The sequence below is a fragment of the Chelonia mydas genome, chromosome 22 (genome assembly GCF_015237465.2).
Source record: "Chelonia mydas isolate rCheMyd1 chromosome 22, rCheMyd1.pri.v2, whole genome shotgun sequence".
Classification (NCBI taxonomy): Eukaryota; Metazoa; Chordata; order Testudines; family Cheloniidae; genus Chelonia; species Chelonia mydas.
The window spans coordinates 15,060,276-15,087,478 of record NC_051262.2 but is presented as its reverse complement, the minus strand read 5'-3'; the positions used below and the strand labels follow the sequence as shown (position 1 = coordinate 15,087,478).

The 27,203-nt window shown below is 45.6% G+C and overlaps 1 protein-coding gene across 9 annotated transcripts in view; it reads right to left on the bottom strand.

Moving 5' to 3' along the window:
* Positions 1 to 27,203, bottom strand: part of NCAM1 (neural cell adhesion molecule 1) — a 267,775-nt gene that overhangs the window by 58,211 nt on the left and 182,361 nt on the right. For 5 of the 9 annotated variants that reach the window (XM_043533912.1, XM_043533909.1, XM_027822896.3 and 2 more), the window contains 8 exons: positions 26,785 to 26,902; positions 26,247 to 26,416; positions 25,163 to 25,305; positions 13,148 to 13,298; positions 12,102 to 12,286; positions 11,070 to 11,166; positions 10,034 to 10,204; positions 5,858 to 5,989 (listed from right to left, as the gene is read on the bottom strand). In XM_043533912.1, the coding sequence (XP_043389847.1) occupies positions 5,858 to 5,989; positions 10,034 to 10,204; positions 11,070 to 11,166; positions 12,102 to 12,286; positions 13,148 to 13,298; positions 25,163 to 25,305; positions 26,247 to 26,416; positions 26,785 to 26,902 (1,167 nt within the window). Of the gene's footprint in view, positions 1 to 5,857; positions 5,990 to 10,033; positions 10,205 to 11,069; positions 11,167 to 12,101; positions 12,287 to 13,147; positions 13,299 to 17,588; positions 17,619 to 25,162; positions 25,306 to 26,246; positions 26,417 to 26,784; positions 26,903 to 27,203 lie in introns of all 9 variants that reach the window. The other 4 variants (XM_043533907.1, XM_043533908.1, XM_043533911.1 and 1 more) reach the window with 1 other exon arrangement.

Sequence of the window (27,203 nt, the reverse complement as noted above, 5' to 3'; positions counted from 1 at the left end):
AGTTCTTAGACTATCAGTGGCGGTCTAAGATGTCAGAAATGTTGTATCATAGGTGTGAAGCCTTTCCTTGAGGTAGCTCTCTGCGGCACAGCTCATAAGCTTGCTCTTGGCTGGAAGGTCTTCATGCGACCCAGCTGCACCAGTCCGCTAAAGTGGTTTGTTTTGTTCTTTAATTCTTTAAACTCATTCATTTAAGACATGGTTGAGGATCTCAACATTATTGCTAAGCTACCCCTCAAACCACAAGCCGTTTAAGAGCGCTGCCATCTCACTTCTCTCATGGTTAACTAGGGCTGGCTGACTCACTGCAGCACATTGGGAGAGGTGTGACCACCAATATATGTTCATAACCCCAGGACAAAACAGTGACAAACTCAAACGTGTTTTGTTATTCTATAAAGGTGTTTGCTCCTGGAGTTTAAAAATATGCTCTAAGTTTCGCATCAATGACGTTTTCAATAGCTTTCAAAGAATAAACTGAGATGATGATGATTTTTTGAAGCATTTTGTCTTTGCTTCTGCAAACTTATCTAAATGGCAAAAGGGGCATTTGGGACTAAGAGCATTGGCTACTGTTCCTGGGGCAACTTCAGATAATGAAACGGAACTGAGCTTAACCAGAACATTTTCTGTTTTTCTTCCCGCTGAGTAGCCATGTAAGAACTGTCAAGAAACTGGTCGTCTTTAACTTGAATTAACTTATTTATCAGGATTGAGAGACAGAATATAATGTATTTGTCAGGAGTGACACGTTCTTCGTTATCGGCTTTAGATTTAAGAAACATATGCAAACCTGAAAATCTTATGTCAGTATCATCGTGCAAATCAGTTACACAATCCCCTACAAAAATAAGTGGTAGGGGGCTTACAGCATTCTTTTTGCAGGACTCACTTTCTGTCTGGAAAACTGCTGCCTGATAAGTAGCCATTGCTTCCTGCCTTCCTGTTGAGGGCCAGATTCTGATCTCTTTACTCATGGGGAAGGCCATCGTTACTCCACAAGTGGTTCCACTAATGTCAGGACTATTCTATCCTTGTCTTTTTAAGTTCTTTTGCAGCTCTCCTAAACTGACCACCAACTTCTTTCGGGGAGAGAGACAAGCTTTTGAGCTTACACAGCTCTTCGTCGGGTGTTTCTCTCACCAACAGAAGTTGATTCAGCAAAAAGATGTTACCTCACCCACCCTGTCTCTCTAATATCCTGGGATCAACAAGGCTACAACAATGGTAGGATTAATAAGTCACGTAGGCATTTCTGAACATTTTACTCACTGTGACCAGCATCTGTCAGGTGTGGTTCTATCTTTCTCATTTCCTGTCACCAGGGGAAGTCATGCTGAGTTTTCAAAAAAAATGGTGTCATTAAATATTTTACATACCCCATGCTGTGTGTTTATATTAGCATGGACCAGGCTGACGAAGACTACTCATGGAACAAAGTCCTATTCAGCATGAATAAAAGCATGAGATTGTGGCCCTCAGCATCCATCTCGGACTCCTTTCTGCTACTCCTTCTACAACGCTGAGTCCTCAGCCCAAGACCCGAGGAGGCAGCACCGTGCCCTGCTTTCCAAGGAACCTCAGCGCATCACATACATCCAGCAGCATTCCCTTGGGGTCCCTTTGCCACAATATTCCCAAATAATTTAGAAGAGCAAAGCTGGTGTGAAATTCCTTCCCAAAACCTTGCTGACTCCCTGCTGTGAGACTATGAAATCCCAGAGGGTCTTTCCTGGTCTGATCTTCAATCAGTTGCATGAACAAATCAAACCATTTCAAAAGCCCCTGAAGTAATACAATGCAGTGTATTCTTATGGAGCCACCTTCACGCCCACATTCACAGAGAACACAAGAGTCTGTTGTAAGCTGAAGAGGAAAGGAAAGGAAAGTTGCGAGGAGAGACTGAAAGATGGAGGAGTATCAGAGGGAGAGACAGGGTTTCTGACAGATAGGGTGGTGCCAGTGAGTGGAGTGCCACTGTCAAGGGAGAGCTGTCAGAGAGGAGGCCAAGGTGGAAGGAGCTGTTCACAGGCAGGAGAAGTCGGCTGAGGCAAGGCCATGATAGGCCGTGAAAACCAGGAGGGCAACTCTGAGCTTGACTCAGAGCAAGGTGGGATGGCAGAGAAGGGGATGGGAGCAGGTAGGAAAAGAGTGAAAAGAAAACGGTATTGCAATAATGATGCTCCAATCCCTCAGAGCTCTTCTGCTAAGCAAGCTTGTCCAGTGTCTGCTCTAATTTCCTCAGCTCCCTAGAGGCACTGGGCCCTGCACAGCCTGATCTTCATTCCTTATCAGGGGACTGATTCTGCCACCTGATTCAAGTGGCATCTGGTGCTTAACCAGAGTGGTCGCAATGAACACAGTGGGGTGGCCTATGTGAGTACATGCCACTCACCATCAAGATTGCAGAGTTGGGCTCGAATATTAGAGCATGTTAAATCACTATTCTGGTTAGATTTTGTGCACTTTCAGGTGCTCGATCCCCACAACAGATTTCAGCCATCCTGTCTACACAATCACAGGACAGATGACTGTGTCCAGCCTGCCTGACCTAGGCTCTATGAAGTTGCACCATGGCGAGTCTCTGTGATCATCCATCATCATTTCCATGGGTGTTTCTACAACGACCTACAGGAGAACCCGACAGCACTCCTGACCAAACCTCTGACATAATTTATCCTCCTCTCTCATCACTCTACGCTTTGCTCCTCCTTTCACGCTATTCCCCCACATGGAACAACCTCCACACATCATTTCACATCTCCCCCTCAGGCCTGGTCTCCCATCACCATCTCCTCGTCTGCTCCAACAATCACATTGCAAGAGATAAGCGGTGCATTTGTCTGGATTACACTGTGAAAACTCCATGACCAGGAGTATGTCTTAGCCTGTATCAGCTGACGTGCCAGGGCACCTGCAGCTCTGTCCCATCGAACCGGAGAAGATACATTTTGGTCCAGAAAACCAAATTCTAGATGATGGCGCCATACTTTAAAACACAGTGGAAAAATGCCGTATTACAGGTGTGATTTAACTCTTCTGTTGTAAGAGCCACAGAATTGTCACTGGATAATGAGCAAGTGGCTTGGCAGGCATATCTGGAGCTATGACTGTGAGCATGGCTTTTGATATCCGTTTTTGCTGCCTAATTCAGCCCCCCTCCCCCCTTTTATGGTATTCATCATCAGAGATCTGAGTGGCTGTGTCTTTATCTCCCCAGCATATCACTGCTGTTGTTCAATTCAGAACACGCTGCCAAACCAATTGCTAGATGGATATAATACTAACTGTGATTAACTCTGTATGAGGTATAAATTACTTCTGCTAAAATTACAGGTTCCAAACAATGTAGGCAGAATACTGCACACATGTCCAAGAATCACAATAGGTATGACATTTCTTCCCATTGACCTTATCCTATTTGTAACTGGTACAATCACAAATTCTATCCAACCATCTCTATACAGATCTATCTAGCTATCTGTTAGTCAACCCACTGATCTATCTAGTGATCTACCCAAACTTCGATTTTCCTAGAGGGCCACAGTATTTCACCACCAATAGCTCAAGACTCCTATGGGTAAAATCCCGGCCCTACTGAAGTCAACAGCCAATCTCTTAACTTCAGTGAAGCCAGAATTTCACAATATATATCTACTGATACACTTTTTGGGAGCTGCAATATCTTCTGGCAAGTTTTTGAGAACACAAACATGGTGGTAACAGCCCAGTAAAGGCTGCCAATAGAATTCTGGCCACCGGATCAGCTCACCAGAAGGGGGTATGTCGTAATATAGCAAGCAGCCGCTACTGCAATTCTCACCCAGCTGAAGTGGCATCTCCTCACTGCCATGCTGTTAATCTGAAAGGCAGGAATAGCTATGGAATATGTGATGAATACTTTTTGACTAAGCCTGGATGATAAACCTAAGTGTTCTAAACAAACAAACACATCAAATCCAACATTAACTGTCTTCAGTTAATTTTGGATTTTTGCTGGTGGAGAAGGAGATATGTCTGTGCACTAAAGGGAAAGTGGCTGCAATCCATTTGATTGCTGGAGGATTGCAAGTCCTATTAAGAACAGAGTTTGTTAAAAGGAGGGGGGAAATTGTGAACATTTTCTCAATTTTTCCCCCTTTTTACTTCCAAATTTTGAAAAAAATTCAGAATCTTTGAAAATTTCTGAGTTGGCTGAAAAACAAGAAAATTCTTCTTAAACATTAAAGCTCTTTGCTGTTTGTTTTCTGAACGTCTAAAATTCATGAAAACTTAAAAAATGTTAATGAGCGCTAACCAAGAAACATTTTGCTACTCTACTCTGAAACTGCTGATCCAGCAGTGCCGTTACCTTTAGAAAAATCATTGCAAGCGACGAACTGTTGATACTGCATGCTGCACAACGGGGAACAGGCCTCTGAGCTCAGTTCAACAGAGAGCCACATTAAGCAGAGCAGAATGGCTACTCTAGGGTCAGTGTTATTAGGAGATGGATAGTATGGGCTACGTTTTTCCTAAGGACAAGGAGAGGGAGAAAAAACTACATTAAATGCTAGAGCTCTGGCACGTTAGGGGAGCATTCCAGGGATGGCTAGAAAGAAAGAGATGCAGTGAGGCACTTACGTGAATGAGGAATGCCTGCGGTTTTCCATAGATGGAACACAGACAAAAAGAAAAGAGATACACCCAAAAACAAAAATGTCAAAGAGATGGAGAGGCAACAGAGACCATGGAGCTGGAAATTCAAAACAACAGGTGCTATACTCAGTGGAGAGGGGTCAGGCAAGGGGATTACTGCAACAAGGTGAGAAGCTTTTCTTATGGGACTGGGTTCTCTTGGAATATGATGCTTGCTCCATTCTGTAGAACCTGCACTGTTCAGTGCTCCTGGGCTTGATAGGCAGGGTGATCAGGAGTGTGGCTACCTTTGGGACTGTGCAAAACTCTCAGGAGCTCCAGAATGATCAGTGGCAGTGTACTAGAGCATCATGGAGGAGATAGCTCTGAGCTCATGACAGTGCCTGCAAAGCATCATTAGCTTGAGCAGAGTCAGGAGAGCAGGAGATGCATGTGGACATATTCAGGCACATCCCTATGAAAGGGGTGAACGCCACATCAAACACCATGGGGGAGCATGGCAGGAACTCGCAAGGAGTCAACTCGGGCTGACCCAGGATCTTAAGTCCTTGGCTGGGATCAGATACAAAAGAGGGAGGGACTCCATATAAAGCAAACATCAGCTCTTCCCTTCTGGCTCCAGTATGCTTCTTCATGTACACGGAATGTCATTATTTTCTCTTTTTCCCAGCTGGCAGAATTCACACTGAATCCCACCTCCAAAAATCAAACCTGATTTTGACTCCAGGGCTTTTTGCTCATGATCAAGATGGGGAGGGGAGGCCCCAGGCTGCAGAGAAGCATCCCACTGACAGAGGGAGATGATGCAGAGCAAGGCAGGTGAACATTTTAACAGAGCAAACAGCGGCGCAGTGAAATAACCTTCCCTCCTTCCTGCAGTTTCGAACACATTCTCATGGCAGATTCTCTGACACCCACCCGATTCCTCCTCTAGCCCCCAAGCAATGAAAATAGCCTGTAGCTTCAATTGGGAAACCCAGCCCTTCTCAATGGGCTGCTTGCTTGTATTATGAAAATGCCATCTGATTGACTGCTGCCCAAGTCTCCTGGAGAGTAGAACATTTGTTGCAGTCCTGGGGGTGCGGCCCAATACAAAATCTCACCCTAGGGAAAATATTAATGATGGAATCTGGCAAAATCATAAAAGCTCAATAGACTTTGCAAAGGGTGCACCAAGACCTGCAAGAGAAAGAGGGGGGAAGGGCTGGTTTTTACTTACGAACTGGCTGGGTCTTGAACTCAGACACCGGACTGATCTCTCCCAGGCCTTTGCCGTTGATGGCTGACAGTCTGATGTTATAGATTGTCTCTGGCTTCAGGCCCATGATGGTGATCATGCCCTCCATGTTTGCTGTTGCAGAAATGAGAGAGGGGAAAAGGGAAGAGTGGGGTTTGAATGGACAGTCAGTACAAGCCCATTTTCATATCCTGTAATGTCAGGCAAACAGATGTAGCGCGGGCTGTGCCTGGCCCTGCATGAAAGCCCCAGGAACAAAGCCACCCTCTTTTATGGATAGTGTAAAGACTGCAGGGCTAGCATTGCCGCCTGGGCCTCTCCAAAGGAGATGAGATGAGGTGAGGCCCAGAGCAAGCACCAAGGGGAGCAACCGCTGCACCCGTCACTGGGGCTCTCCAAGGAGTGATCCTACATACCCCAATGCGGGGCTGTGGCTGCAGAGTGCACAGAGCCCAGTGCTGGTCAGCTGCTGGAGTGTGGCTTCCAAGCCCAGGCTCCCCGAACGTTTCACAGAAACAGTCCAGCAGCAGCCAAAGCAAGGCAAGTGACAGAGGGACTGGGAATGCAGATGTGGCAGCACAAGCATTCACATGGCGTGTCTGTGTGCGTAGGGTGCATACCTACATCTGCTGCATCCATGGGAATGGATAGCTTGCTGTATTTTAACCACACTGTGGAATAAAGCCACTGCTCTCCCCCCCAGACAGAACAAGGGGTCTGCACAGCATGGGGGCACGTGAAGAGCCAGGCACACTCCAGGCTCCTAAGTGTTCCCATCTACCCCTTTAGCCCCTCTTGCATCAATGTGCAAAGCTCAAGGTATGACATCTGGGCTTGTAATCAGTGCAAGTCACTGAGAAAGAACCTGAATGGGACCCTGCAGTGAGAACAGGAGCTTTGTTCCTGCATGCTGGGGAGCATACATATGCAGGGGAGGCTGATTTGTCAAGGCAGCCACAGTGCATCTCTGCTTAGCTGACAAGAATAAACATGATGTGCTGGATGGGTGAGCCATCAAAGGGAGGATCCCGGCAATGGAAAAGATCTGGGAAAAATCACTGCTTTCCACCTGAATGGCTCACTGCTCGATGTGCACGCAGGGTTTGTACTTCATGTTATTTGTGGGCCATTGCTTGGCATATGCAAGGCAGAATGTCTCACTCCCCTTACAGACCTCCCAAGATTCTGGTTGTAGGGTCTAGGCCTCGTTGTGTTGCATCATACAACTTAGTATTCAATACCAGTTGGGAAAAGCAATGCCTCAAGGGGAAACCAGACCCCACAGAGCACACCGTCACTGTCACATGCTGGATTCTTTAGAAGGAGGGGCCGAGAAAACCATTTGCTATTTGTCTACAGTATCGTGTGTGATGAAATGGGCAGAGACCCTCAGTTTAAGCTTTGCAGGCTGGTGGTACTCGACAGGCTCTTGCAGATGCAGCCAGACTAGAGGTTTTACACATCATCTGACTCCTAACCCAGCTCAAAGGTTGACAGGAATAATTTTGGATTCCTCACCTTGCCCCAGCTACCACAGCCTCTGCATGACCCTGAGCCATCACCGTGGGGAGAGATTTCCCTTCTTCCTGACACAGCACAATTTAAAAGCAGAAACCCTGGAGGCGCAAGCGATTGATGCGGGAGAAGAAGTACAGCTATCTGTCTGCTCAACTCCTGTCGAACTGACTGGGAGCCAAGCCTCCAGCAAGAGAAGAGGCTGCAACCCTCCCTTAGGAATCAAGCCGTGAGGCTCAGACACAGTTTAAGGAGAGAGGTGGGCAGGGGGACTTAGTGAGGTTTTTATTGGCTGAACTAAAGAAAATCTATTTCCACTTCATAGAAAGGAAGAAATGGAGAAACCCAACCTGACTGTACCTATGGCGATGTAATTCCTGTGGGGGGAAAGGACTCTAGTGTGCTATGGTAATGCAAATAATAATACATATGGTAGAACCCTCTGGAACAAGATTCTCCCTCCACCAGTGCCAAACCGCCTTGGTTTACTGGACTCCAGGGGGAATTTAAGGTGTATAGATTTGCACAGACTGTCGCCATGCTGCATGATTTGATGGGCGTTAGACCTCCTGGGGGAAAGGGAATTTGGACTCTGCTGACTGGTCGCTTTCTGTAGTTTATGGCAGCGCTGCACAGAGTGCCTTGGGCAGGAGATACAAACCAATATACATGAATGAAACCATTATGCAGATTAATGGGGTAGCTCCATCTGGGTTCCTGTGTGCAGAGCTGGTCACCCCATCTTGAATAGGGTATTTAAGATTCTTTAAGTTTTCACTGAAAAATTCCCAGGCTTTAAGAAGGTATTATTTGGTTTTTTACTGATTTTCACCTCAATTTTGGACCAAATACATGAAAATACTGATTATGTAAAGAAAATGCAGCACACTATGCTAGGCAGATGTGTTTGTTAATAAGTTAGTCTAAGTGTAAATGTGAGGCTGTCTGTTAAAGGAAGGCAATATAGTGGCAGATAAATACACATATGCGTTCATATGTGTATGTATTGTTAATATACAGTTCATTAAATAAACCATAGCATTAAACTGCTTTTACGTTCAATACTTTATTTTTCTCTATTAGTTGCTTTTATTCGGTTTTCCAGTCCCCCAATGTTAAATGTGATATTGACCCAGAAAAACGTGACGCTATTTTTTGCATTAATTTTCATCCATTTTTAAAAATTTTTGTAGTAACACTTAAATTCCTGAGAAATTTTAAACAAAATAAAAACTGAAAATGAAGGACCTTTGGGATATTCCTGAACTAGGGAGAGTACAGAGACCGGCAAAGAGAATGACTGGGGGCCTTGGAGGTTGAAAGGCCTGGGACTATTTACCTTAGAAGACGAAGAAGAGGGGACTTGATAAAATTATATAAAATAATGACTGGTCTAGACGGGACAGACCAGGAACTTCTGTTCTCCCTGTTTCACAACACAAGAACAAGGAGACGTTCAATGAAACTAAAAGATAGGAAACTCAAAACTGAATAAAGGAAATATTTTTTCATGAGTGATTGGATTGTGGAATTCACTGCTACCGGATGTCACTGAGGCCAAGAACTGTGCAAGATTTGAAAAGGGATTATACGTTTGTATGGAGAAAGAATATCCCACTATAATAGTTAACACTAACAAAAAACTTTGGGAGGGATATTAAACTTCATGCTTTCGGTCTTAATCCGATTATTCAGTATTAGAGATTAGGATGAGACCTTCATAGGCATGCATGTTACCACACATCTGCCCACCATGGGGTTTCTCACACTTTCCTCAGAAACAACTGGTACTGGCCACTGTTAGAAAAAGGGCACTGGGTTAACTGGACCATGGTGACTCCTATATTCCCAAATAATGTGTTCGAATGAACAATATTTTAGTGCTGAATCTGCCCATGGAATGTCCCTGACAGATGACCTGGAAGGTCCATTAAAAATGTTAAAGCTGGAGTTAATTCCGATGCTTAAAAGGGAGGGTTCTTCTTAACCACCCCCGGCTATATAGATTTCTGTCTAATGAGCGAGTCTCTCTCTCTCAGCCCAGATTCATCCTCCCTACGAAGCATGGTGGTACCTTTCTCTTAAATGAGCTTCTTGCAAACCAGTCTGATGACCCTTTGACCCAGGGAAAACTGGATCTGGAACTCAACTGGGTTTGGCTTTAAATGAAAAGATCAGGTGAGCACAATACTATTTCTGTTGCTTAGATCACAGTTACTTAGACTGCAAGCTCTTTGAGACAGGGACTGTCTTTTCACTTGTGAACAGCAACTAGTACAATGGGGACTGATCCTTGATTGAGAAATCCAGGTAATACTGCAATACAAATAAATACATACGTAATAAGAATAGGTCTAGAGTCTTTGTTGACACTATTGTTTTCTGATCCTGTAAGTAGTGGGGCTCTGCACTGCTGAATGGCAGGAACAGAGCACACAGCAGGGTAACTTGAAGGCATACACTTCATACCAGTGGGAGTGATTTTAGAATACCACCAACACCTGACCATGATGTGGATTCCACTTTGGGAATCCCGAAGAGCCTAGAATGGATGCTGAAGTTAGAGGGGGGGAACTTTCTCACTCCAAAAACAAGAAGCGACTCTTGAGATGCTAAGAGGGACAATGATTTTTCACACCCTACCTTCTTTGGCATCATACCACCTGGAATGCCAATCCTCCTCGCCCCGTGCTCTCCATTCTGCCTTATACTTGAGGATGGGCACCCCACCGGTGGCCTCGGGCTCATCGAACTCCACCTGGGCAGTGCTGGAGTAGGGCTCCACTCTGTCAATGGAAGGAGAGGACGGAGTATCTGGGGGAGGAAGGAAAATAATAAGCAGTGATGTGGAGAGGGCAGGTGGCAAATGTCCATACAGCCTGTGCCCTTGGAGAGCAGGTGTCTGTGGCAATCCCAGAAACGTCTGCCTGCATTCTGCCTTGTGCTCAGGCCCACAGGTGGGACCCTGTCCTCATCCAAGCTTGCTACAGGGACTCCTAGGAGGCAAACAGGTTCTCTGTGAATTGTGGAGTTTTCATTTCCTCCCTCCCATCAGGGACAAGAGACTCGCAGCATTTCCCTCCTGGTCACTTATTTACTCTGACGAATAAATACAGCTGGCACATGGCTATGCATGCACCCTGGAGACTATTCTGCTGCTTCGGGCCTTCCTCACACAACATTTGAACGCACAGCTGGGTAATTCCTAACTATTTCCATGGCAACCGGGCACATTAATTATTGAGGGCACTCTGAGTTCAGGATAGTGGAGCCCCTCCCAGCCTGTTTGGTTACCAAGGCAGGTGGAGACGCCTGTCTGGCTGGCATGTGCTGCTTTGGGATTTGTGTGTGGCAGCAGTTTTATGGAGGATAGTTCACGGCGCTGCTATTAAAAGCCAAAAAGCAAGATTCTGTCACAGCACCAGTGGGTACTGTTGGGTGCATAATGGCCTACTCGGGCAAAAAGCAGGCACCTCCAAAAATGGGGCAGCAGCCAAAATTCCTGGAATTGACACCACCTTCAAACTTGTGAGCTACAACTGGCTGCTCTGATACCCCTCCAGGCAGACACTTGGAGTAGAGAAAGGCTTTCCCTTCATCACACCACTGCAATGACTGCCTGTGCATCCCGCCAGCCCTCCTCCTGTCAATGGATCACGGGGCTGTGTGGGACACTCACCTGCTTGCACAAGGATGAATTCTGAGGACTCCTGGCCGATGCGATTCACTGCGGTGCAGTTATAGTTCCCAAAGTCATTCTCGGAATCCGGTGTCACCTGGACGTTTAAGGATCAGGAGTGGAGGTGTTTAAGGATGCACCCAGATCTCAAAGCCCAACTTCCCCAACCCCTGCTGGGTTTTATTGAAGGGGGAGATACCAAGGTACCATAACATGGATGCTGAGCATCAGAGACACGTGCAGGCTGCCCAGGGGCCCTGTGGTGATAGGTGAGAAGCTGAAGAGAAGGCCCTGCCTCTGCTCCACAGGCTGTTCAATTTACAGGGGTCAAAGGGCCTTCTTTAGCCTCCTGCCCTGTTATCTCCTCCTTTCCTGCACGCTCTCTCCTTTAATCAAACTGCACAATGACACACACATGTACCACAGTGAAGAGGGAGAGACTGTAGATCAGGTGTCTCCACAGATATCGTCCCGAGATACAGAGCAAGAGACTGTGTCTTCCTAGGGCTCTGTGCAGCACTCAACATAAGGGGGTCTCAGTCCTGACTGGATCCTTTGAGAACTACCAGAATAGACACAACAAATGAACAACAATTCTATTTCATTTGTAACTTGGGTGCTTCCTCCTGATTCCTTGCCCTGCCTACAATGATGCGTCACTCTCACGTATTCCCTCTTGTCCGACATTTAGACTGCAACCTGTTCAGGGCAGAGAATGGGTCTCTTACTGGTTTGCAGCCAAGCATGCTTCTGACCACTAATGAGCAATCCATTCTTCAGCCCTTAATTGGAATGGTCCTGTCTCTTGGCACACAGTGTGCCATCTCTGCTCCTGCCACAGGCCAGGCCATAACTTCTTGCCACTAGGGGGCTGGAAATGCTTCTTCCCTGTTTACAGACGGGGCAACAACAGACCGCACAGAGTGACAGGGAACTCCCATCAGGGCTCTCGGTGCCACAAACATACATTAATCTATAACTCACGAAGGCTGTACATTCATATCCCTCCCCTTGAGAGCCCCCTTTCCTCACCTCCAGGTAGCTGGCTGATGGGGTGTTGTAGATCTTGATGTTACTGTAGTTGGAGCTTGGTAGCAGCTGTCCATCCCGGAACCAGGAGATGACAGCACTGGGGTAAGCAAACACCTCGCATGTGATGTTCACTTGATTCCCCTCCCAGGTGTAGACTGCCACAGGACCCTGCAGCTTGGGGGCATCTGGGAACCAAGACAACATCATTTGAGGCAACTGGAGCCATAAATGCCCCCCTGCACCAGCCCAGTTCCCCAGCTGGGGTTCTGTACTCCCATGCAGGAAATCCAGGTCTGGTTCCTGGGCCTGCTGTCCTGACCTCCACTCCTTGGCAGGGGATAGGAGTTGGGACTGGCAAGGGCTGGGAATGCTAAGCTCCTGGGGGTGGGGCTCAGCAGACAGTGCATTACACATCCAGGGAACAGAGTGTGCCTCCTGCCACTCACCCCTGGGTGCACGCCCTCCAGCTGCTCAGAGAGCACCAGGGGATGCTCTACCAAAGGGAATGATACCATGGGTGGAGGACGTGGAGCAGAGGGCTCCTCAAGTCCTGCCAGGCCTCAGTTAGGCTGTTCAAAAACGGAGTTGGGGGAAGGTTTGAAGAGCAGCTGCCCTGCTGTACCAAGCCAATGCACGAGGACTGAGGAGGATCTAGCTTCCTTGCTCTACCTTCAGGAGGCACAAACCTGGCCCACAAACACCTTGGGACATGTAACCAGATGGTGTAAACTGATGCAGCTCAGGACTTGCACTGGAGTGGTGCTGATTTACACCAGCTGAGGGCCCAGGGCCCTTCATTTGCGCACACAGAACTGTTTATGGATCCTGCTTTATTTGTCTTCCTAGAAAGCAATATGGCTGGTTCTTACCCCAGAAACTGATTCTAGACTGCGTGGACTCCCATGACCTTCGCTGAAACAGAACATGGCTCACTGCCATCTAACAGGCATCAGCCTTGGGACAGCATGCCCTGCGGCCACCTGAGCCACTCCTTAGGGAATCAATACTGCCCCCTCTGCAGACAAGAGCGCATTGACCATACTTACATTGCACTTCAAGATACATGGCCTGGGAGTCTTGCCCGATGGTGTTGCTGGCTGTGCACACATATTCTCCAGCATCCGTGTACTGAATGTCCTTGAGCGTCAGGGAGGACACTCGGGCGTGGCTGTGCACCACTATGCGCCCATCCAGAGTCTAGTAGGAAAGGAAGACAGTACGAGACTGGGCCCCTGTGGCTGCTTGGGGCAGACAGGGTGTAAGGAGGCCGGGCCGCTGTGGCACCAGAGTTTAATACAGTTCTATTCCCCCATCAGCTCTCCCTGCCCACCCGCTTAGCCCCCCATGCTCAGTACTTTAGAAGCGATCACCTGCAAGCAGTCTAGAGCTGTATAGTAGTGAAATTTACCAAAGCAGCATTACTCCTTGCTGTACAGGGCTGAATGCAGCAATCCCAAAGCACCAAGGAAGTGGGAGAGGAGTTACCTATCCCACGCTGGCACATGTCAAAAGATACGCAGCTAAGGAAGGTGGTGTCTCCTGTTGAGAGGTGTCCAAGCTTGGCAAGCCATGGCTCTTGTGTTCAGAGTTACAACGCAAGGCTTGATAGATACTAGCTAAGGGATTCCCCACTTACTGCACTCTTGTAGAGCCCTACTATGACTAGGTCAGTTTCCAACAGACCTGAACACCAAGATCGCAGGCTTGATTCTCCTCTCACTTGTATCCGTTTTACACCGGAGTGACGCTACTGATTTCAGGGGAGTCATTCCCAATTCACATCAGTGTAAATGAGCACAGAACCAGGACCCTGAGTTTGAATCAGAGGCCATGTAGTGTGAAAGTTCAGTGCTCCTGTCTGAACATGGGGCTGACCAGCACAAGATTTGTAAACAGGGTGGGAAAATATATGAGTCTTCGAATACCCTTGCTTGAAGTTTTCGTAGGGTCTGTGAGTTTAAACAAGTTCTGTAATAAGGTGATTGGCTTCAAGCCGATTTAGGAATTGCTCCTACATGCGGTGTGTGAGTATATATATGTCAGGCAGCATACAGATAGGGAGCATTACATCCCGGTTACAAGGTGTTCAAAGAGATTACAACTGTCTGTCAGAATCACCTTGTTCCTTAACAACTGAAATGTTGCAACTCCCAACATCCCTGAATCGTAAGAATGAATCATTCAAGACAGGCTCTTCCAACCCATATAACCATGGAACTTTGTCACCTTTCCCTGCTCCTTGCTGCTTTTGCCTTACCGACTACTCCAATTTAAGCCCTTTGAAACACAGACATCTACTTGTTTGTGAGTGCCTAACAAGCTTCTGGGCGCTACCAACTGGTAAATTGCACTCCCTTGTGTGTGCACAACTGCGTGTTGTGATTACAACAGTAAGTGCTCCAAACTCCCAGCTAAACAGACTTACAATCGCGAACCCCAAAGAAACTCTAAGCCTTAGCAGAGAGCGCTCTATTGAGATCTTGGGTGCACAGCTCTTCTGGGTCTAAGATATCTTTTTGTTTAGAGGTTGCAGCCTGGGAAAAGCTCGAGGCTGAAAGAGTTAATTATAAGTAAAGATGATCATCCAGCTCTGAACAAGGTGTGCTGAAAAGACAGGCCCCGCTGTTTCCAGCTCTATCTCAATCCATTAACTCAGCACTTTTTTGTCCTTTAAGCCTTTCATATCTACAAGCAGAAAATTGATATCCATTGATAAAATATGGAAGCAATTCTGCCTCTCTCTCTCCTGTCCCCCCTGCTCCAAGAAGGTTTGCGGCAAGCTTGACGAAACCAAGCCAAGGCCACATGCTAACAACTTTGCCCTCTCTCCCTGGCACAGTCTCCAGGACACAGAGACATAGAGCTCTATTTCATGCATGCATGGGACAGTGTGCCAGTCTGGATCATTACGTTTGGTAGCTTTACAGGCGCTGTGAAAGGTTTCCTAATGAGGCATTAGTCTATCGCACTATGTTTTCCATGTGAAACCATATTTTTTTGTCTTTGCTCATTGTGCTGTGGTCATAAAAGTCAGACCAACAGTACATCTAACCCAGTATCTTGTCGTCCACCAGTGACGGGTGCCAGATGCTTCAGAGGGAATGAACAGAACAGGACAATTATCAAGTGATGCGTCCCCTGTCGTCCAGTCCCTGCTCCTGATAGCTGGAGGTGTAGGGACACCCAAAGCACAGGGCTGCATCCCTCACCATTCTGGCTAATAGCCATAGATGCACTTATCCTCCATGAACTTATCTAGTTCTTTTTTGAACCCTGTTATAATTTTGGCCTTCACAACATCCCCTGGCAACAAGTTCCATAGGCTGACAGTGCATTGTGGGAAGAAGTACTTCCTGATGTTTGTTTTAAACCTGCCACCTGTTAATTTCACTGGGTGACACCGGGTTCTTTTGTTATGTGAAGAGGTAACTTTTTCACTTTCTTCACACCAGTCATGATTTTCTAGACCTCTGTCATACACCCTCAGTCACGTCTTCTCTAAACTGAACACTCCCAGGCTTTTTAAGCTCTCCTCACATGGAAGTTGTTCCAGACCCCTCATCATTTCTGTTGCCCTTCTCTGTACTTTTCCCGATTCACAGGGCATTAGATGCTATCAAAAGAGTTGGCCTGGTTTTCAATACTCCAGAGCTAAAGGGACATTTACTCCTATGTGGGTCAGGAGAGTCTGTTTTTAGGATGTTTGAGTCCTCTCCAAATAGAGCACACAGGTACAACCCCTTGCCCCCGCCCCCTGGCACACAACTGCCTCTCACACATATTGGCATCATTAGCAAAGTGGCAAGCACCACCAGGCAGAGTCACCCTGAAATATTGGACACAGTTGGAAAATCAAAAGGAAGGAGATGAGGGACCGATCCTAGCTCTGCGCTTTCATTATCCCAGTCAGAGTGCACTTAACTGGGAATTAGCTTTGCCTTGCACAGATATCAACAAGGCACCATTAATTTGGGACTGGATTATGTTGGAGTGGAATGTTTCAGATAAGTCCAGTTCACAACTCAAGCCATAATAAGACTGTCTGTTTTGCCTTAACTGAGCTTTTAACAGCTGTTTGTGATAACACTCTGTTTGGTTCATATCTGCTGCTAACTTCTGACGCTCTCCCTTTCTCCAGTACATTCTGGGCTGGAATGATGAGGGAGGATTTACAGGGCTATGTCGAATGAGAGCATGGCTGATTGGGGTTCGGAAGCACAAGTAGCTAACAGCTATTTCCCCTCCAAAGTAGCTTACGCAAGGCAAGAGTATAATAAAGTATCCTTCACAGACCCCCACTCAACTCCTTTAGAAGTCAGGGAGGGAAACGATTTCAGACCGACTAAGCTTAGTAGCATTACTTTTGAAATTAAAAAGGCATGAGATACACAGTGCAATGTATTAAAGAATATACAATTATAACATGAATTAACTTAGGCATAAAGAAAGGAAACTTATTAAAATTCCAAATCCTCCAGTAGAAACCAGCATGAATATTCTACGTCTCCATCTTCCATGTTCATGGCTCTCCAACATACTACTTCAGAACAGGACGAGGCAAGTTCCCATCGTCCTCACCTGAAGCAGATGTTGATGGGCTTGGGTAACAGCCGAACCTTGTCTAAACCACATCGCCCTCTCTACTTCCATTGGGTTAAGATACTCAATCAGGCTTCCAAAATACTGCTGCTAAGAATACAAAATGCAGTCACCAAGCTCTAACCACCACTGCTATTTGCTTGGGAATTAGGTTCCCAGGCACATTTGGAAGGAAGAAGTCTCTCTACAAATCATGAATATGTAAAAATAGAATATTTTAAATACATAATTTCATGTGAAAAATATCAACCGATTTGCACCAAATTGTGTTATTTAAGTACATTTAACTCCCCCCAAGTTTCCCCTCCTCCCCACAAAGAGATACATAGATAAGGTAAATTTAGGAGCATTTTGTGGAGAAACGCAGCCTGGGGACATGTAATTGCATTGCTTTTGAGATGGAATGTGATGCAATTGTTTTTTAAGAGAAGACTGAACCTAATGAGAGCAATGAGCAAACAGGTGAGTTGGACTGGAGTGGAGGCAGCCAAGTTCTTAGAGGGAAGCTACTTTCCCAAGCTACATGGAAGGGAAAGTCTCATAATTCCAGCTAAGTGCCACCTCTCGGGTGGCCATTTGGCTAAATGGGCTTTTGTCTATTTGATTTCACATCCACTGAAAATTACAGTCTTGTGGTTTAAATGGCAAGTAGGATTCTCACGCATGACCTCTGCCAACTCCTGACACAGCTTGTTTGCTCATCCAAAGATGCGTCACTATAAGTCAAGCAACTTCTACCACTATCAGCTGATCTTTTTTCTTTTTTTTAATACGGTTAAATTACTAATACTGGTTTAGCTGGCTTGGTTACTGTACTAGCGATATGTTAATCTGTAATACTTTTAAAAAAACCTAAAGGGATTGGCTATTGGTCTGGTAATCTTATACCTCTTGCTTCTCGGGCCGAGTCCACGAAGCCTGGAAAGAACAGATATAAAACACACACACACAAAAAAAGCAATAGAAGTTTATCAAGTGTTGCATTTAGGTAACATACTGTATGCATCACACTGCATTCTGTGCACATGCAGGCTCCAATTTAGATCACTTCTGGGAGGGGAAAGGGGAAGATGAGGAGGGAAATAGCACTGATATTTCCATTTCCCAATATAACTTCAATTTGGATTTGCATTCAGCATTTTAATTTTTTAAAACTGATTTTAAGATGAATTATTAATCAAGGGCTAATGATATTTGAAGACTTTGTGCTTCTGCTGTTGCACATTAAGCAACTGTATATTTTGCTCTGGTGCATCTCACCACTTCTATAAACATGTCCCATGGAAGGAACTCCGATGACCCAGGTCACTCAATGCAAAGATATTTATAGAACTGGTTTCCTAACGCTGATTTTGTTATTTGCACAGATACACTGGTTATTAATGCTTGCACTGTTAACACGGCCATGCATTTGTACCATTTTTACATGCATGCTTTGTCTGGAATAAGAGTTCTCATATTACACAGCTGAGGAAAAATGTGAACTCCAGAATCAAACAAAAGACAACAACAATGAACTCTTTACTCCACTAGGTAATTCTCCAGCTAGCAGTCCACTTAGGGATGCTCTCAATCCTTACTGGGGATGAAACAAACAAATAGCAGGCACTCTCTCCAAACATGCACTAGCCTTATCAACAAAGGTAAGTTTCAGAGCGAGCCAGCAGCAACCTAGGTCATAATCACCCCTGTTCAGAAAGACCAGGGGTTGTTGGGTTCACTTTTCCTCTATCAATTGGCTTTTCATACACTTTGTCCTGCCGTCTGTTTCATTTGCAGCTTGACCTGCTTCCATTCAGGAGTCAAAAATCACCTGCTAATATCACAGCCGTGAGGGCGTTAGCGTGCGACCCAAAGGCATGAGTATCTCTGACGGTTGGATGATAGCGGCATACACAAAGAACAGGAGATGGCAGAGACAGAGATGGACATTCAGTTAATGAGGATGGGAAATGCACCATTGTTTCCAAAGTGCTTCCAGTGAAGTAAATGTGATTAGCAAACAAAATGAGATGGAAGTACTAACATACAGTACAGACTTGCCTGATTTTACATTCTCTACTGTTAACCCATCAACTTCTGCACAAGTTGGGACTTCTGCATGTTGATTCCAACCCCCGACCATTTATATTTATCTGTATCCCAACCAAGCTCAGGTCCCATGGAAGCCTAACAAGCAAGTTACACTAACTCAGCATCATCCTCATTGTATATGTCTGGACTCACTGTGGCTACTCTACAAAACGTTTATGCGATTTCCATAGATAGGTCCTTCCCCTACCCCAGAACATTCATTTCATTTCAAATCCCCTTAGAAGAGGTTGCAGAGCTCCCATATGAAATGCCAAGGAGCATTCCAACCTGACATCATCCTAAACCTTTGCCTGTGGTTTTATGCCAGGGCATTCCTTCGCTGGCATTCCCGGCTACTGCACTTTGTGTCAGTGCATGGATCTCATTGCAGTCATGTATTAATCCCCCTCCAAACCCTTTCATCTGGGGAAGAAGGTTTTAGATGAATCCAATTTGGGGTGGTGAGGGCAATGCACCCGATACATCTAACATCTCCTTGCAGCAATTGTCTAACTTTCCCCTTAACTGGTTTACAGTCCCTGCAAAGTTTGCAAGCAGATGAACATAACATAAGAACGGCCATACTGAGTCAGACCAAAGGTCCATCTAGCCCAGTATCCTGTCATCCCACAGTGGCCAATACCAGGTACCCCAGAGGGAATGAACAGAACAGGTAATCATCAAGTGATCCATTCGTTGTTGCCCAGGCCCAGCCTCTGGCAAACAGAGGCTAGGGACACCATCCCTGCCCATCCTGGCTAATAGCCAGGGATGGACCTATCCTCCATGAATTTATCTAGTTCTTTTTTGAACTCTGTTATAGTCTTGGCCTTCACAACATCCTCTGGCAAAGAGTTCCACAGGTTGACTGTGCGTCGCGTGAAGAAATACTTCCTTTTATTTGTTTTAAACCTGCTGTCTATTAATTTCATTTGGTGACCCGTAGTTCTTCTGTTATGAAGAGTAGTAAATAACACTTCCTTACTGATTTTCTCCACATCAGTCATGATTTCATAGACATAAATCATATACCCCCTTAGTCGTCTCTTTTCCAAGCTGTAAAGTCCTAGTCTTATTAATCTCTCCTCATACAGCATCCATTCCATACCCCTAATATTTTTTGTTGCCCTTTTCTGAACTTTTTCCAAGTCCAACATATCTTTTTTGAGATGGGGCGACCACATCTGCACGCAGTATTCAAGATGTGGGGATACCATGGATTTATACAGAAGCAATATGATATTTTTTGTCTTATTATCTATCCTTTTCTTAATGATGATCAACATTCTGTTTGCTTTTTTAACTGCTGCTGCACGTTGAGTGGATGTTTTCAGAGAATGATCCACAATGACTCCAAGATCACTTTCTTGAATGGTAACAGCTAATTTAGACCCCATCATTTTATATGTATAGTTGGGATTATGTTTTCCAATATGCATTACTTTGCATTTATCAGTATTGAATTTCATCTGCCATTTTGTTGCGCAGTCACCCAGTTTTTGAGAGATCCTTTTGTAGCTCTTCGCAGTCTGCCTGGGTCTTAACTATCTTCAGTAGGAGAAAGCCCAGCTCTCTCTCCAGGATAGTTGGCCTATTTCTATGCAGCAGCCTTTACCTTTTGGGGCTGGTAGCAGTTCAAAATTAAACTAGAATTGCAATCTCAATCCTAGACAGTTTCATGCTGATTGCCCAATCCCCCAAAGGCCAGGGAAAAGGGGAGCCCAGATCCGTGCTGCATAGGACCAAAGAAGCTCAAGAGCTTAGTAAATTCTTAGGAAGTTTCTCTCTCTCATTGGATTCAAGCAATTAAATGAGAGCAACTTAGAAAATAAGGGATTCCTGGGAGCATTTAATGGAATTAACCCTCCTGACTATTACATTTATATATGGATGATTTTGAATGTAATTAAAAGTGGGGACACATTGCAAATCAAGATTAGGAAATCCCATGCTGAAGGGGCACCATATGCTTGAGAATCAGCACAATGAAGATTCTTGCTTATGTTATGAATACCACCACGGATTAAAAATTAAGGGACAGATCCTCAGTTGGTGTATCTCGGCATAGCTCCACTAAAGTAAATGCAGCAGTGCTGATTTACACCAGCTGAGGAGCTGGCTCAATTTTTAACCTGTCTCCTATTTCTGTTTATTTCTTGCATTTCACTTAGCCTGGACCATAAAAAGGAACTAGTCACCCTTATCCACTGCTTCTCATGCGCTAATCCAATGCTGCAATGATTGGGTTGCAAATGCTGCAGAGAGAAGTGCTGAAATTCCAACAAACAACAAACTCTGTTCTCACTGAAAGTCTTTCCAACTAATTTCATTAAAACATTTCCAGATATTAACCAAAATTGGTTGATTTTTTTAAAAACAAAAACAATTTGGGGTCTCAGCTACCCTGCAGCACTGCTAATGCCAACAAATCCCTGAAACACGGCTAGACTGAGGTGCTGGGAAATTAATCTTAGAGTAGCACCAACATACCTGTGCAATTCACCCTAGAAGATCTATCGGTCAAATTAGAACATACACTCCTTTAGCTAGACCAACTGGTACCTACAGAATGTACATTTCAGACTGTTACATTCAGGAAGTATGAGTTTTGCACAAGCTTCTCTACATCAGTAACTGTGGACCTTGTAAGAGAGCCTTGGTGAAAAGAAGGCTTAACAAGATGATGTTGACACATCCACTAAGCTCTCAGTAGCACAGAAGGAGGCAGAGAATCCAGGGCGGGTTCACTATGCTCTTGAATTATCATTCCAGATTTTAGCTATTTGATTAGGGAGAGACTCAGCATGGGATTGTATTGGCAAGAATCATTACCCTTTATTCTGCATCTCCACTGAAAGGCAAAAATGAGCCTCAATACTTATCTAAAGTGCCAAAGGGCTTTCCCAAATTAGGGGAGAGGGGGGCTGGTTAGGATTGGATTTAAGAGGACAGATTGTTTATTGCCCATTTCTGAGGTGTGTTTTCACACAACCACACTGGCGAAAAACAAAGCAATGGCACTGCATGAGGCTGACATCTTCCTCCTCCTCCTCCTCCAGGCTTTTTAGTTGATAACTTCAACACTCCCTCATCTGGGAACAATGGGCCAGGATTCATGCTTGGCAGAAGCAAACCCTTTCATCTTCCTAAACTGGCTTTGATTTGGCCCAAACCTCTCACTCACTCTCTTTGAAGTGCTATCTGTGACTACGTAGGATATGGCTAAGTGCTGACCCTCCTTACAAATACCACATTCCCACAGAGAGCTGGGCATGGTGGCACTCCTAATCCCCTTCCAGGGGGAAAACTAGCACAAAGCTCTCATTGGCTGTATGATCACTGATTGACTGAGCAGAGCAGAAGGCACTGGCTCCCACACTGACTAATGAGAACATGTGTACTCTCTCTTTGGCTAGCACCTCTCGTTTGCTGTTAGGCAGATGGTAACGGTAACATGCAATGCAGATTCTGATGAGAGGCTAGGGAGCAGTAATCCTTCAGTATATACCTGGCCAGCCTGCCACCAGCATCGGCAAGATTTTAACAGCAGATACTGTACCCGACGACATTATTTTTACACAGTGCAGCTGAGAATCTTGCATGGGAAACCTTCTTTTGTGCATTAACATAAGACACTCAGCTAATGTTTCCTGGGCACGTGTGTAAGAAAACAGCCTGGTTAGTGAGAGTGTCCATCTGGAAACCTAATAGGAAACAGGACTGTAATGTCTCTGCACTGAAATGGTGAAGCCTGAACATACTGACATATACCAGATCAAAACTAACTTTACTGCACCCTAATCATTGTCTTGCAAGAGGGACAAAAGAGAGTGGACTGAAATATAGCTAGCCACTTGCCCTGACTGTACGGATATTTCCTCTTGTATCATGCAAAAAGACATGATCCTGTTTTCCAACACAGCAGTGATAAATACTCAAGAGAAGATAAACAAAAGGTATTCCAAATCAATAGGAAACCACTCATTACACCAACCACTCCCTTGGGCTATCTCTGCTAGCTAAGTTCTTCTGTAACGGAGATAGGCAAGTATTTTAGGACATGACTGCACGGTTCTGTAGACATGCCCGTAGTCTGTCATGGCCACAGAATTCACCTGGGTTAGTTGTTTCCACAATAGTGCTTGGGGAAAACTGCCCAACTCTCTCTCTCTCATTTAGAACATATGCATTCATTCTTCTGCAAAACACCAGACTCACCAGCAATAGGAATCTTATCCCAAAAGATCTCAGCACTGACAACTTCAGTGTTCACTGACTGCCATTCCTGCTCCCATTGTCTGTACACTAGATGATGAATTCTTTGAGACTGGGACATAAGATAAAGTGTTCAAAGTGCCAAAGTGACTTAGGTGCCTAAATCCCATTTCCAAAAGCAACATAGGGACGGATTTTCAAAAGTACGTAGGCACCTGACTCCCAGGTAAGCTCCTAAGTGCCTACAGGCCAATACCTAAGTCACTTTTGATTTGGGCACTTTGAAAACAGCACTCTTTGTCCCAAAGTTGAGGCTTATCTGTTTCTCTGAGCTTTGCAGGAGCAGGTGAGGAGGTAGGGGAGGGGAGAAGGGTAGAGAGTGTCATTTCCTGGACATTTTGACCTATTGAGTTTTTTTGAATGTCTGTATCATTAATCTGCACCTAACGCATTGCATATGAGCTTTTAATAAACAGGAACCAATCACATAAATACCTGCCGGGAAGGTACCTAACACACTGGAGATTTATACATAAAACAAACAACCCTGGAATGAGGGACTCTGCCAGTACATCAGACATATGGTAGTAGTTTGAATCTTTGCATTTTCCTCCTATCTACATAAGGAACTATCCAAATACGCACCATAGTTCCTTAATATAGATCACTGACTCAACAGCATCAAACAGGATATGTGAGTCTCAAAATAATTAGCAGTTTTGCAGCTGAGATCTCATTAGCTAAATTGGGCTAGACAGGCAGAGGAATATGGAAAGAGCGGGTTCCTCTGGGAGATTTCTATGCGATTTAGTCTTCTGTTTTCAATTTCTATTCACTACACAAAAGTTCTTTCCCTAAGATGCAGGAAATCAAGACTCCAGATCCCATTGTCCCTGGCTTCTCAAATACCTTTCCTGGATGGAAGCAAACCTGTGAATACCCTGGTCCAGTTGCCCCAATGCAATATGGGTCTGAGCCAAATACCACTGAAGGCAATGGGATCTTTTCATTGACCTCACTGAGCTATAGAGTAGGCCCTCTATTGAGCCCAATGGAACTTATCCCTTTCCTAAAGGGGAGGGGGAAGCCTGGTTGTTTTTGATATCTCAGGCAATGGATTATGCATCATCACTACACTGAAAAGAGGAGACTGATGACACAACACAAAGGGCCCATTACCGCAGGAATAGGCTGTGTGGTTGGTTCTAAGACAGTGTCTTGCTCAGTCTATGTTTCTACCATGCACTCCCAAGTCCCCTTGTCTTCACACTGACTCAGATCCTCTAAAGGGTTCAGGCCGCTAACCACTACAAGTGGCCTGTCGTTACAGAATTAGCAATGAGCACTATCTAATTTACTATTTGCCTAAAGGTAGTTCAATGTTGAAGCTAGGTTCTCCCTTCTGGCTCAGTTGCCTTTTATGTGACTCTCATAACAATGGACAGAGGTCCCCAAATCTCCACTTATTACGCCCTTAAGACAGCTAGTGTAAATAAACCATTATTTACAGAAAGCCTGCTAATTATTTTTGCCTTTAAAAACAAAATGATATCAGTATGTGATTCACGATACAGGCGAACACAAAGGCAACCAGTGTCTGTGCCCAGAGTACGTGCAGTGGGAGTGTATGATACAGGGGGGCAAGAAAAAATTAACAGGCTCATTTTGGTCCATAGCATCTTTGAGAGATGCTTTTTTCCCCTAGGATGGTTCTACCACCATGATGAGGTCACTGAGCACACTGGAATTGGGCACCCGTTTCCACCCACCACAGTGGAACCAAAGAGTGGACCGTTTCCTGGAAACTCCTGTGTAAAGGATCCCCAGTTCGGTGCTTTAATGCAATTCTCTGAAGCCTCAGTAGTAGGAACTAAGGAGAGAGAAACATGGTGGGGGCAGAGCTGCAACGAAAGGGTATAGCTCCACTGACTTCAATGCAGCGAGGCCAATTTACACCAGCCAGGGCTCTAATGACAAATACCAGGCTCACAGGTGCCTTGTGCAGCACGGCAGGGTCTTATAATAGACAGAGAGGGGGAACTGCCCGGATTTCAGTGTGCATCTGCATGACATCATCATGTCTTTCTGGCTCAGCAGAGAAGAGTGGGAGGCATGGCAGACATGAGCTGCTCTGAGCCATGTTACTGAGGTCCTGGCTTTGGGAGCTGTTATACCTTCTCTTCATTGCTGATGTTCCGGGTGGAGGTTCTCCAGGTGATGGAGGGGATTGGGTCCCCTGAAGCCTCGCAGGTCAGTGTGATCTGGTCCTCCAGTTCCATGGCAGTTTTGTTCTCCACATAAGTGATTTTGGGTTTTGCTGGAAAGGAAGCACAATGGGTTTTTTGGCCACTGCTAAGAAGCAAGGCTGCCTGGAATTAGCTAATTCTGAACTGAAACCATCAATTAGACAAAAAGGTTTTTGCATTGCTACTTTCAGAGAGAATTGCTTCAGCAGGCTGAGGGGCAGCATGGTGTGCCCTCCCCTCCTCTGCTCCAGCTAGCCCTGGCTTCTAGTTGAGCAAAACTAAAAATGAGCCCAGCTCAGCCCCTGGAGCAAGCACACCGAAGCTGTTTCAAGAAAGCCGGGAAGGAGACTAGAAAAGCTAAGGTTAACTTTTGTTGTTTGACAACCACCTTTGTGTGAGCTGGGTTTTTTAACTCAGATCTCTGCACACCTGCACACACACACACACACACACACACACACACACACGGTCGTGATAAATGGCAATAAACAGCTGGAAGAAACTGACAACTTCACAAGGGCTAACTATAATGTTTTCCCTAATGCAGCTAAGGGTGAAATTCACCCCAGTGCAGAGCTTTCAAAAGTCCCACTCAAATCCTAAAGGCTTGACCTAATGTCCACAGAAATCAAAGGGAAAATCTCCCATTGACTTTGGATTCAACCCTAAAAGCTTGAAAAGCATCTGAGTGGCACACAGCCTAGTGCTGACCCCCGGCAGGGGAGGGTAAAATTTTAGCCATAAGAGACAAGAAATGGAATAGACTCAGTATTTCACAGTGACCATCGGCATCTCTTGTCTGGTACACAGCATAGTGCTGGCATGGAGGCTGACACTAATTCAGCAAGCACACCCAGTGTCTGAGCCAGACATACCTGCTGGGTAGGTAGGGCATGCTGCTTCCAGTTTATAGCAGTGAGCTGCCAATGGCCAGCTGGGGTCTCTGACCAGTCTGTAGGGAGTGGGGTGGGGAGGGAAGGAGCTATATCAAGCCTGTTATTGCCCTGTTTACCGAAGACTTTGAGGTGGATAATGGCATCCTGCTTTCCGGCCTTGTTCTCAGCGATGCAGGTGTACTCTGCCTCATCGCTCTTCTCTACCTTCTTGATGGTCAGCTCGGAGCCATCATAGTTGAAGTCATATTTCTCGTCATCGTCCCCCCGTTCTATCAGGTCCCCATCCCTGCAGGGCACAAAACAAGCAGGTTGGGTGGGAAGTTAATGCTGGCTGGTTTTTAGAACTCATCTGTATTTCTAAATTTAGCTTCTTTGTTTGGGAGGAAGGACAATTTCCGCATGGTACCACCTGTCTCACACTTGTTTTCCTCCTTTGGTTGCATCCTCAGTACCCTTGCCTTGGGGTCCTGTGCCATGGAGTTCTTCACCTGTAAACATCCCTCATGCCAACTAGCTAAATTAAAATTGTGCCATTCCCCGCTGTGACCGGCTCTGCTCAATCAGAGCTGCAGATGGAAGCAGCACTCACGTCGAGTGCCTCAGTTAAAACATCCATACTCTTAAACCATGTAAACTGTGCTTAGAGTATCTTACTTCATCCAGCGCATGGCTGGCTCAGGAAAGCCATCAGCATCGCACACTAAGGTGACAGACTGGCTGAGGTTGGCCGTAGCATTCATGGTGTTCTGTCTGGCACGGACAGAAGGAGGCACTGGAAGAAAAAGAAGCTGAGTTAGAGAGAGGGGAAAAGAACAGGTGGGTAAAAAATAACCAGGTAAGGAAGTTTCCTGCCCTCTGCCATACACACAAATCAGCCCAGTGAATCACAACCTTGCGCCAAAGGGAGTACGTCACCTGCAGGTTTGCACCTATACATTTGATGCACAGGGTCTCTATCAAATGGTGGGAGGAAGAGGACCCACATTGCACAGAAGATGGTCTGTTGGACAAAACCATCCATGAATCAAAATGAGGGCCATCTCTCACTTTGAGCTATGAGACATTCAAGCTTA